We start from the raw sequence: 13,077 nt of genomic DNA, 5'->3' as shown, positions 1-13,077 counted from the left end.
TAGCAGAGGTCACGGTGGTATCTGGCTCCATTACCTTCTTTTTTTGTTGTTGTTTTAGGGACAGGGTCCCAGGCTAGAGTGCATTGGTACGATCATAGCTCAGCCTCCCAAGTAGCTGGGATTACAGGTGTGCACCACCATGCCTGGCTAATTTTTGTATTTTTAGTAGAGATGGGGTTTTACCATGTTGGCCAGCCTGGTCTTAAACTCCTGGCCTCAAGTGATCCACCCACCTTGGCCTCCCAAAGTGCTGGGATTACAGGCATGAATCACCACGGGCCTGGCCAAGAACCTTATTATAAAGAATTGCACCTTGGGCTGGGTGTGGTGGCTCATGCCGGTAATACCAGCACCTTGGGAGGCTGAGGCAGGAAGATCATTTGAGGCCAGGAGTTTGAGACCAGCCTGGGCAACACAGGGAGACCCCATCTGTACAAAAAGTAAAAAATGAGCCCCGTGTGGTGTTGCATACCTGTGGTCCCAGCTACTCAGGAGGCTGAGGTGGGAGGATGGCTTGAGCCCAGGAGGTTGAGGCTTCAGCGAGCCATGATCACACCATTGCATTTTAGCCTGGGCAACAGAATGAGTCTCTGTTTAAAAAATTAAAAAAAAAAAAAAAAGATTTAAAAGAATTGCACCTCTACTGGTTTCTCACTTCTTACCTGGGATTATGGGTAGAGCGTCCAGGGACCCCCTCAAATGATGTGCAGAATTTTTTATGTGTGTTTCTATGTTTGTTTGGAGGGGCAGGTAGGGAGAGAATGCACAGCTTCAATTAGATTCTCTGAGGAGTTTGTGATTCCCAAAAGGCTAAGAAATGCTGCTTTGGAACCTTTGAATGGTAGATTTGAAAGCGGCTTGGGGGCTTATCTGTCCCGTGGTCTGCTTTCCCAGGAAGACTAGTGACTGGCCCAGGTCGTATAGTTGGTAAATAGGGAAGCTCATTTGGAGACAGGTCAGTCTGACACCTGCCTGATTTCATTTTATAATGAATGGGTTTTAACTTTTGTGCAGTCTTGCACACGTTTCCTTTTTAGTCCTTTATAATTTTGAAATGAAAAATTTTATCCTTTCATAAATGGTTAAATAAATCTTAAGCACAACCTAGCAGACTGGGGGATGTACTCGACCAGAGAGAGTTCTGGAACCTCTCAGGCCTCCTCCACATGACTGAACCCTGCCTCGTTCTTCCTCAACTCTCTTAACCTTCAGCTGTCTCTGTATAAAGCTCTCAGATGTATCTTTTCCAAGTATCTTAGCCGGTTCTGGCTGCTGTAACAAAATACCACAAATTGGGTGCTTATAAATAACAAAAATTTATTTTTCACAGTTCTGGGGGCTGGGAATTCCAAGATCAAGGTGTTGCTGACAGATTCCCTGTCTGGTGAGGGTCTGTTCCTTGTAGACAGTAGCTTCTTACTGTGTCCTTGCATGGTGGAAGGAGCAAGTGAGCTCCCTTGGGCCTTTTATAAGGGCGCTAACCCCATTCATGAGATCCCTTGTAACCTAATCGCCTCCTGAAGACCCCACCACTTAATACTATTGCACTGGGCATTAGGTTTCAACCTAGGAATTTTGGAGGCACACAGACATTCAGGGTACAGCACCGAGCATGTGTACTATGATTTTTAGTTAATATTAGTTTTATTTTAATAACCCAAATCCCTTTATCTGTCTTAAAATATTACCTTATATGTCTTTATAAAATTTCTCTACCCCTGGAAATACAGTTTCTGACAAGTATATTTTTTCATGCACACCAAGAAAATTATCGAATGCCTCGCACGTGTGCATACCAGATGCTATTGGGCAGTGGGAGTAGAGAGGTGAGTGTACTCAGACATAGGTCCAGGAAACTCACAGTCAGATGGGTGTCCCCTAAGTTCCTCTGGTATAGTGCATCCTGAGGACTGGTGTGCACATCACACTCTGCTCAGAGGGTTGGCAGGTTTGCTTCCCCCTCAGACTCTGAGCTCCTTGAGGGCAGGTTCTGTTTAATTAAGCTCTGCGTCCCCGGGGCCCAGCGGCAGGATCCTTCTTACATCCTCAAGGACCTTGTTCTGTCTGTGCATCTCTTGCTCCTGCCTCACCACCCTGTGCTATCTGCCTTTTCCTTCTCAGTGCACAAAATGCTCAGAGCGCTCTGTCTTAAAAATCTTTTAACCTGACCATTGACCCTGTATTTCCCTTATACTACTATATAACTGTTCTCCATCCCTTTTCCCAGATTTATGGTAGACTCTTTCTGCTTCCTCATGCCCATCGATGCCTGAACCCTGCAGTCGAGCATCTGTTCCCCTTATTCTACAAAAAATCACCCTCTGGTCTCAAGTCAGCAACAATTTCTACTGGATTCTGAGTACACTGTTGGAAGTTCTTGGACTTAGCTACATGGGGCACCGCTGATGATGATTCCTGGAGATCCTGCTCCTTCAGCCTTCATTGTATTGAGCCCCCCTGGTATACCTTGTCCTCTGTGGTCCTTTTCTTTCTTTGGGTGCTTTTCTTTCTTTCCTTGTCCCTTAATCGTGAGTGTTTCTGGAGTTCTGTCCTAGCTCATTGCCCTTCTGACTGAATGTACCCTCTGTGGGTGATCTCTTCTCATTGCATAAGATATGCAGACTTCCAATTCCAAACCACACCTGCATCCCAAACACCAGCCCTGTCCACTGATTTCCTGGATGTCTGTTCCTGGGTGCACACAGGCACCTCCTCAGCATGACCCACACTCCCAGACTAGTTCTGCCTCCCTATTCTGTTTGTCAGGGCTGCCGCCAGCCACCAGCCGTTCATTCATTCATCCTAGAAGAGAGCTGGTCCATGGTGTCTCCTCCTCTCTCACTGGCATTCCTGTAGCCAGGCAGTCATCAAGTTTTGTCAGTTCAATTTCCTAAATGTCTTTCAGGTTGTCTTGTTTCTTCATCCCTACTTGGGACCTCAGTATGTCTCATCTGGATTCTCATGTATCTTCCTGAACTTCTGGACTTATAGCAATAATAATAATAATAATAATAAGAGCCACCATTTCTTGAATACTTACTGTATTCCAGTGCTTTACATTCATTATCTCATTTATTTCCCATTTTCCAGCTGAGACTGAGGCTTAGAAGGTTTCCTGTCTTTGTTCTTACCACAAATAAATGTGTGAGGTGATGCATATGTTAATTAGCTTGATTTAGTCATTCCACAGTATATTCATATTTCATAACATCACGTTGTACAGCATAAGTATGTGTGTGTGTCAATTTAAAAAAGAAATGTATCATGCCTTGCCAAAGGTCACACAGCACTAAGCCCTAGGCCAGGAGTTGAACCTATGGTTGTGTGGCTCCAAGTCCATGCTCCACACTGCTCTTGTGGGTTTAGTTATAGTACCATTCTGAGCATGTCATTTGCCTACTTAAAACCTTTTGCTGGCTTGAATTTCTTCATGATCTGGGCCCTGCCCACCTCTCCAGTCTTTCCAGTGCCCACTCCCTGCCTCCCACTCCATGCTTGTCTGCACTGTGCCCAGGCTCTGCTCTCTGCCTGGAATGAGCAGCCCAGCCCCTTCAGCTGGCCAGCTCTGTGTGTCTCTTCCAGTAAACTTCCCTACCACCCACAGCCAGAGTAGGGACCCTTCCTCACTCTTCCGTAATACCTTGTACCTCACTCGGTATTATACCTTCCACATTGTATTATGTGTGATCTCGCACGGCACCCATGTCCCCACCAGCACCGCTGAATATTTTTGAGAGCGAGAGCTGTTTCTTATTGATCTCTGTATCCTAGTACCTAACAGTAAGTACATAGTACCTAGCAGGAGTTTGGTAAACATTTGATCATTATCTTACCAAATTCTAGTGGGAATTTCCAAAACTTATTTCAAAATGATTTCAGTTCCTTAAAGGAATTAGAGAGAGCAATAATGAGTAAGCTGTTTCTAGCATTAAGCTAAAGGCAGTGCTTCATTTTTACTTAGATCACTTAAGTTTTGTGGAATAATGGTTTATTTTTCTGTAGCATTCTGAAAGTTTTCATTAAAACAACTTAGTCTTTCAGAAACTTATTTTAAAGCCTTGAGATATCTTTAGTTTACATATTGTTGATGAAAAGTATAGACCTGAGTCAGACTTGGGTAACTCACTAGCTGTGTGATTCCAAGAAGTAACTCAATTTTTGTGCTCATTTAATTCTTCATCAGTAAAAGGGGGATAAGAATACCTACCTCATAGGGTGCTGTGAAAATTAAATGGAAAAATGCAGGAAGAACACTCGGCACAATGTCTGAAACATGGCTGTATGGAAAATTGCCCAATAAAATGGTAGCTGTTGTTATTACTTAAGCAACATAATGTCATAGAATATTAAAAGATTACTGTGCCTCTAATGTTCAATATTTAGATATGTATAAGTGTAACTCTTTCATATTCTTAATTTTCTTAAATTTTGATTTCTTTGCAAGTGAGCACTTCAGGGCCCTTCATTCTTAGTATGAGTTGGAGTTGCATCTTGCTCACGGTTGTGGCAATGCAACTTGGCAAATATGGCCTCCAGAAACAATCAACTAAAATCCATGTGAGGGGCTAATTTCTGTGAGGGGGGTCAAGCCCTTTGTAGCTGTAAATGAGTTTCCACACCTCAACTTTTTCAAAGTAGGTGGTTTGTTTTTTATTGATAATAGAAGGATGGGATTTCTCAAATGCTGTGGCTGCAGGCCTCAACCTAAGATTTGTAATGCTTTTATAGTTTTATATTCAGTGTTTTTCCTTTTAGAAATGAGAATTTTAAAAAATAGGCCAGTCATGGTGACTCATACCTGTAATCCCAGTACTTTGGGAAGCTGAGGCGGGCGGATCACCTGAGGTCAGGGGTTCGAGACCAGCCTGGCCAACATGGTGAAACCCCATCTCTACAAAAAGTACAAAAATTAGCTGATGCGGTGGCAGGTGCCTATAGTCCCAGCTACTTGGGAGGCTGAGGCGGGAGAATCACCTGAACCTGGGAGGCAGAGGTTGCAACGAGCCAAGATCGTGCCACTGCACTCCAGCCTGGGTGACAAAGTGAGACCCCATCTCAAAAAATAAACAGACACCAAAACCCACCTTGAGATATGTTTTCCGCCCCCCCCCCCCCCCCCCCCCCCCGCATAATACTGCAAAGAAGAGTTGTGGTTTTTAATTCATGCGGTGTGATTTGTGTTGAATGAAGTATTAGGAAGTATTATATCTTTTCTGTGTTGTCTTCAGGATTCGATTGTGGAAGAGGCATGGGGGCTATGGTTCTCAGCTGATTCTGCAATATGGTTCCCCTCTTTATGGATGGGAATTAGAGGTGGAGGTAGTGGAGCTGAAGATACTCTTGGTAAGATATAACACTGTGCATTTAGTAAACTTTCGTGTCAGAAATTATGCTACCAACATAAATAACTCTAGAAGTTTTCTTTTGATAGAAAATTGTAGCTCAGTCACAGCCCAGAGAGTTATATCTGAAGTTTAGTATTAGCACTTTAATTTCATCAACAGGCAGGGACAAAAGACCTTTCACTTAGGATATCCTGGATTTGTGGTTTCAGGTATTTACTATGTGTGCCAGCTTGCACTCCTCCCTCAAACAGAAGACACTTTATTAAAAATTTTTAAGTGAATTCCAAAAAAACCACAATCACCTTAATATTCATTGGTAGCTCCAGACTGATTTTATTAGGTAACAAAGGTTGCCAGGTAGGAAGCAGAGCAGCCTCTGGGGAGACCCACGTCACTTCCTACCAAAAAAATCTTTCTAGCCCACTAATTAGAGCTAACTAAATCCTCCCTTGAACTGTAACACTCCCTCCTCTGCCCCGCTACTTTGAGAGGGCCAAGCTTTTATCAGTCATTCACAAAGCAATATTGTAAAGGAACTGCCATCACTTATTTTTGAAACCAGACACAGAACCCACCAAATTTTAACAGAAGAGAACTCTGGAAGGAGAGCATCTTGGAGGGAACGGGTGAATGCCTCCAAATTTCTCTCACCTGGAATTCTGCTTTCACACCTGTGCCCAGCCTTCAGCAGCGCGGCTGGGCACAGAAACATTACTGCGTTGTTTCCACTTAGCTGACATTTTAAAAATGAACCTTACCAAATTGTAAGAAAGAGACAAAAGGGAATAATTACCTAAAATACAGACAGTACAGTATAATAACCACCATCCCCAAAGAAAAGTTTCTGATCCAAAGCTCTAACTCCCATTTAGTTTCAAGGGGCTGGCGCAGCTTCACGTGCCTTACTGGCTCTCTTTGTCTTTTTTTTTTTTTTTTCCTTTTTGTGGAGAACGGGGTCTCACTATATTACCCAGGCAGGTCTCGAACTCCTGGGCTCAAGCTATCCTCCTGCCTCTGCCTCCCTGAGACTTACTGGCTCTCTTTAAGCCTTGTTCTTTACCGGGACCCCTGTCACAAATACGGATAACAAACCTTTCTTACTCAGATTTTAATACTGCTTTCTGCCTGAGGGCATATTTAGTGGTGGTGATGGCAGGGGGATGGGAGAGAAAGGGATGTAGCCAGCCAAGCAAGCCTGTCTCCCCTGCTTGGAGGCTTCTAAGGCTCACCCCTGGAGAGCCCCTGGGAAGATTGGAGGCCTGGGTGGGAGGTTGCCAAAACCAACCTTCTCCTCCTTTGCAATTAATTCTGCCTTTGTCATTTATTCAAATGTAGTAGTTTTCCAGCATCCTGACAATGGAGCGCTAAAGGTCAAGACCATAAGTGGTCATCTTCTAACTTTAGTCTTTCCCAAATCAGTTGCCAGACCAGCTTAGTAGCCTCCCTCTGCCTTGGCTCTGGTTCATTCTGTTGCCTCCTGATCAAATGTTCCCTGCTCCCCTCCAGACAAGGAGAGAATAAGATGCACCTGCATCTTGTGCTCCTGACACACAAAACTTCAGCCCTGTTCTCTGAATAAATCCTGCTTTTTCACACCTCCATAATTTTGTACATATGGTTTCCTTGGCCTGGAACACCAAGCTCTGTTAGTTGTTCCCTGCTCTGTGTGAATGTAACTGAGATGAAGGAAAGAAAGAGAGAAATAGAGCATGCTCATTTGTAGCCTAAGGAGCCTGAGCAGGGAGGGTGGAAGACTTACCCAGGTATACACCACCTGGTACCTTGCACTGTGCAAGCACTCAGTGAGCAGCACCCAAGTATGAGGCAAAAACAATCCCCGAGGATTTCTGTGCCTAGTTGGAGTTCAGAAGGGAAAGCTACGAAGAGAGCCTGGATCAGGGAATTTTATCCTCTGCTGTCCCTGCAGGAACAACTAAGTGTTTCTTTTGAATGGAAACCTATTATTGAGACATTAAGTGCCTTCTCTATAAGATAATATTAACTGGCTGTCCAGTCCATCAGAAATCAACCAAGGGCACACCCTGTTGGAAACATTACTAGTTGTTTGACAAGTCAGACACCTTCCATCTGGGCCTAGTTTCCACATGTGAAAAACAAGGGTGTTGGACTGAATACGTGATGATCTCTATCATTCCTTACAGCTGCTCGTTCTGAAATTCTGTGAACCTGTAAATGTGATGTTGCTTCAGAAATGAATGTCAGTGATCTGAGTTGTAAAAGTGATCTGAGTGATGTAAAAGGAGGGTATGCTAGATGTTTAAATGTGCCGAAGTATCAGTGTTTGGAAATTTCAAGTACAGTAGTTCTACTACTGTTTTCCCTGTAGATAAATTTTGAAAGTCCCATCAGAATGCAGAATTGAGAGAGGACGCACACATGCACGTTTTCTGTAACAGACGTTTACTATGGTCACCACTAGATGGCACCCTTGTATTAGTAAGGAGATTTTTCTTTTAGAACGGGCTTCGGGATGACTTCTAATAAAAACAGATAGTAATGAGTCAATAGCCGAAACTGAGGAATGAGCAAGTTAACCAGAGGAAATAGAAATGGATGTTTTTCTATCACTGTCTGATGACTTGATCCATAAGATTCGAGGTAAGGAAAAGCTGGAGCTTTCAACATTGCCCTGAGGGAGATTATTTTATAAATATTTCTTAATTGTAAAGCATAAGATACCTTTAAATCCAAGATGAGTATTATTTGCTTGATGAAAAAGGGTGTCATATTTCAGCAGTTCTTTGGTTCGATGGTTTGTGTTAGTCTGAAGTCAACCTTCCATCTATTCTTAGCTTCAAAAGCAAGGTTAGTCCTGCAAAGTTGGAAACACCAAGTAGTTACCAAGTTGAGTAAATCCCATTGAACCAAAAAGTGAAAGCTTGAGTCATCTTTTAGCCAAGGAATCATTTGATTTATGCTTCTGTGGCAGGAGTTGAATGGTTACAATGTGTTAAAAGGGAGCAAGAAAACTTCGGAAAATTTGTAAAAATTTGTATGACCGTGGTATGTCATTTTTATGGTTCTGTTTCCTTTTCTTGGGAGAGGATTTTTTTTCTCTTCATTCACTGTAAACATCTTTCCATTAACTTTTAAAAATGTGTTTTTTTTAGAGCAGTTTCAGGTTCACAGCAAAATTGAGAGGAAGGTACAGACATGTCCCATACGCCCCCTTACACCACACATGCATAGTCTGCCATTATCAACATCCCCAACCAGAGTAGTACATTTGTTACGATTGATTAATGTACATTGACACGTCATTATTGTCCAAAGCCCATAGTTCACTCTTAGCATTATACAATCGTTGGATTTGGACAAATTTATAGTGACATATATTTAACATTATACTGTCATACAGAGTGTTTTCACTGTCTTAAAAATCTTCTGTGCTCTACCTGTTCATCTCCCAAATCCCTGGAAGCCATTTATCTTTTCACTGTCTCTATAGTTTTGCCTTTTCCAGAATATCATACAGTATGCAGCCTTTTCAGACTGACTTCTTTGACTTAGTAATACATGTTTAAGTTTCCTCCATGTCTTTTCATGGCTTGATAGCCCATTTCATTTTAGCACTGAATAATACTCTGTTGTCTAGATATACCACAATTTACCCATTCTCCTAGCAGAGGACATCTTGGTTGCTACCAGGTTTTGCCAATTATGAATAAAGCTGCTATGAACATTTGTGTGCAGGTTTTTTTGCGGATGCAAGTTTTCAGCTCCTTTGGATAAAATACTAAAGAGCACGATTGCTGGATTATATGCTAAGGGTATGTTTAGTTTTGTAAGAATCTGCCAAACAGTCTTCCAAAGTGTCTGTACAGTTTTGCTTTCCCAAGAGTAATGAATGAGAGTTTCTTATTCTACATCCTCTGCCGCATTTGGTGGTGTCAGTGCTCTGGATTTTGACCCTTCTAATAGGTGTGTAGTGGTGTATTGATTATACATGACGTAGAACATCTTTTAATATGCTTATTTGCATCTGTAGGTCTTCTTTGATGAGGTGTTTTGTTGTTTTGTTTGTTTGTTTTTTTGAGACAGTCTCACTCTGTCACCTGGGCTGGAGTGCAGTGGAGCAATCATAGCTCACTGTAGCCTTGAACTCCTGGGCTCAAGTGATCCTCCTGCCCCAGCCTCCCAAGTAGCTGGGACTACAGGTGTGAACCACCATGCCCAGCTAAATTTTTTAATTTTTTGTAGAAACAGGATCTTGCTATGTTTCTCAGGCTGGTGTTGAACTCTTGGCCTCAAGTGATCCTCCCACCTCAGCCTGGTAAAGTATCTTTTAAGGCAGCAGTCCCCAACCTCTTTGGCACCAGGGACTGGTTTCGTGGAAGACATTTTTTCCATGCACTGGGGGTAAGGGGAGGGGGTGGTTTTGGGATGAAATTGTTTCATTTCAGATCATCAGGCATTAATTCTCATAAGGAGCACTCAGCCTAGATCCCTTGAATGCACAGTTCGCAATAGGGTTCGAGCTCCTATGAGAATCTTAACACTGCTGCTGATCTGACAGGAGGTGGAGCTCAGGCGGTGCTGCGCACTCACCTGCTGCTCTCCTGCTGTGCAGCCCAGGGACTGGGGAACCCTATTTTAAGGTCTTTGTAAGTTTAGAATAACAGTCCTTTGTCAGATACTATCTTTTGCAGATATTTTCTCCTGGTCTGAAGCTTGTCTTTTCATTCTCTTTACAGTATCTTTTGCAGAGCAGAATTTTTTTTTTTTTTTTTTTTTTTTTTTTGAGACATAGTCTTGCTGTATCACCCAGGATGGAGTGCAGTGGCATGATCTCGGCTCACTGCAAGCTCCGCCTCCCGGGTTCACACCATTCTCCTGCCTCAGCCTCCTGAGTAACTGGGACTACAGGCGCCTGCCACCATGCCCCGCTAATTTTGTTTGGAGTTTTTAGTAGAGACAGGGTTTCACCGTGTTAGCCAGGATGGTCTCGATCACCTGACCTTGTGATCTGCCCGCCTCAACCTCCCAAAGTGCTGGGATTACAGGCATAAGCCACTGCGCCCATCCAGAGCAGACATTTTTAATGTTAGTCAGGTCTAGTTTGCCGGTTTGTTGGACTTCAGATATTTCAGTAGGTGTATAGTGGTAGTAGTTGTTTTAATTTTTATTTCTCTAATGACAAATGCTATGGCACATCTTTTCATATGCTCATTTGTCATCTTTTGGGGCAAGGTGTCTATTCAGGTCTTCTCATTTTTCAGTTGGATTGTTTTCTTGTTGAGATTTAAGAATTCTTTCTATATTTTGGATACAAATTCTTTATCAGACAGGTGTTTAGCCAATATTTTATCTTGCTCTGGGGCTTGTCTTTTGATTTTCTTAATAGTGTCTTTGAGGAAGCACAGATTTTTAAATTTAATAATGTACAACTTAACCAGATTTCACTTTCATGGATTGTGCTTTGGTATTGTGTCTAAAAACTTGTTACTGTAGATATTTCGATTACCCTGATTTGATCTTTACACATTACATGAATATATAAAAATATCACTTGTACCCTGAAAATATGCACATCTATTGTATATCAATTTTTATAAATATTTATTTAGAGACAGGGTCTCGCTTTGTCACCCAGGCTGGAGTGCAATGTCATGATCATGGCTCACTGCAGCCTTGATCTGCAGGGCTCAAGTGATCCTCCCACCTCAGCTTCCCAAGCAGCTGGGACTACAGGTGCACACCACCACACTTGGCTAGTTTTTGTGCTTTTTGTAGAGATGGGACTTCTCTGTGTCACGGAGGATGGTCTTGAACTCCTGGGATCAATAGATCTGCCTGCCTTGGCCTCCCGAAGTGCTGGAATTACAGGCATGAGCTACTGCACCCGGCCTCAATTTATTTTTTAGAGATGGGGTCTTGCTGTGTTGCCCACACCAGTTTCAAACTCCTGGCCTCAGGTGATCCTCCCACCTCAGTCTGTGATCCATTTTGAGTTAATTTTTGTGAAAGGTGTCAGGTCTGTGTCTAGTTTTATGGGTTTTTTTTAACATATAGTCATCCAGTTGTTTGGCACCCTTTTGTTGAAAAGTCTTCTTTCTCCATTTAGTTGTCTTTATGCCATTGTCAAAGATCAGGTATTGCTGGATCTATTTCTGGCCCGTCTGTTCTGTTGATGTATGTGTTTATTATTTTGCCAATACCAGGGCTACTTTGATTATAAGTCTTAAAATCTGGTAGTAGAAGTCCTCTAACTTTATTCCTTCTTTTTTCAGTTTCATATGGGTCTTTTGCCTTTCCATATAAACTTTGGAATCTTTTTGTCAACATCTACAAAATAGCTTCCTGGGATTTTGAGTGGAATTGTGTTGAACCTATAGAGCAAGTCGGGAATAACTGACATCTTAACAATATTGAATCTTTAAATCCACAGGCATGCAATATTTCTCTACTTATTTAGATCTTGGATTTCTTTTATTGTGGTTTTGCAGTTTTTCACATAGCAATTCTCTGTTTTGTTAGATTTATATGTGTTTTCATTTGGTGTTAGTATAAATGGTATTTTTTTAACTTTGAAATTTTAGTGGTTCATTGCTAGTATAGAAAAGGCAATTGACTTTCATATATTGACCTTATATCCTGTGACCTTGCTATACTTGCTTATTAGTTCTAGGATTTTGTGTGTGTATGTTTGTAGATTCTTGAGATCTTCCATATAGATAATCATGTCGTCTTTGAACAAAGACAGTTTTATTTCTTCCTTTTCTTTTTTTTTTTTTTTTTTTGTTTTTTGAGACGGAGTCTCGCTCTGTTGCCGGGGCTGGAGTGCAGTGGCCGGATCTCAGCTCACTGCAAGCTCCGCCTCCCGGGTTTACACCATTTTCCTGCCTCAGCCTCCCGAGTAGCTGGGACTACAGGTGCCTGCCACCGCGCCCGGCTAGTTTTTTGTGTTTTTTTAGTAGAGACGGGGTTTCACCGTGTTCGCCAAGATGGTCTCGATCTCCGGACCTCGTGATCCGCCCGTCTTGGCCTCCCAAAGTGCTGGGATTACAGGCTTGAGCCACCGCGCCCGGCCCCTTTTCAATTTATTTACCTTTTATGTCTTTTTCTTGTCTAACTGCACTGGCTAGGACTTCCAGTATGACATTCTTCGTATTCTTTACTCAATAAGATAGAATTGTTCCCAGCTCAATTTTCTCCCCAACCAATTTTGAAGGCATATACACTTTGTACTTCATTTTTACTATCAGAGTATAAAATTCAATGTCTTTTTTTTTTTTTAAGTTCTTCTATATCCTTACTTATTTTTTGTCTGCTTGACCTGTCTTGCACTTAGAATGATAATGTTGTCAGCATCTCTAATTATTAATGTGTTTCTAATTTTCCTTGCATCTTCTATAGCATTTGCTTTAGCAAAAGTTGTTGCTATGTTATTTGATGCATAGATATTTATAACTGTTATTTCTTCATTGTCAGTTGTGGCTTTGGCATTTAGAAAAGTCTTTGTCAGATTTAATGCTTTTTTTGTCTTAAATCTTACTTTATCTGAATCAAAATCATGACCCCCTACTTTCTTTTGGTTTCTATTTGCCTGATATGCCCTTGTACATTCTTTTGTGTCCCTAAATCATTTTAATATTAGCATAGAGTTGGGTTTTGTTTTGTGAGCCAGTTTGAAAATCTTTCATATAATAGGTGAGGTAAGCCCATTCATAGTTTTTAATATGACAGATATGTTTATCTTACTCTGTTAATT

The 13,077-nt window shown here is 41.9% G+C and overlaps 1 protein-coding gene across 3 annotated transcripts in view; it reads left to right on the top strand.

Moving 5' to 3' along the window:
* The window catches only part of HACD2 (3-hydroxyacyl-CoA dehydratase 2), a 100,351-nt gene that overhangs the window by 18,292 nt on the left and 68,982 nt on the right, over nucleotides 1-13,077 (top strand). Inside the window, exon 1 of one of the 3 annotated variants that reach the window (XM_038003420.2) lies at nucleotides 5,265-5,343. The exons of the other annotated variants lie outside the window; for them this stretch is intronic. Coding sequence (XP_037859348.1) covers nucleotides 5,301-5,343 — 43 coding nt within the window. The 5' untranslated portion in view covers nucleotides 5,265-5,300. Of the gene's footprint in view, nucleotides 1-5,264; nucleotides 5,344-13,077 lie in introns of those variants that run through there. 3 annotated transcript variants of the gene reach the window in all.

The sequence above is a fragment of the Chlorocebus sabaeus genome, chromosome 22 (genome assembly GCF_047675955.1).
Source record: "Chlorocebus sabaeus isolate Y175 chromosome 22, mChlSab1.0.hap1, whole genome shotgun sequence".
Taxonomy (NCBI): Eukaryota; Metazoa; Chordata; class Mammalia; order Primates; family Cercopithecidae; genus Chlorocebus; species Chlorocebus sabaeus.
Note: the sequence above shows the minus strand (reverse complement) of the source record. Positions and strands in the feature narration are given on the sequence as shown.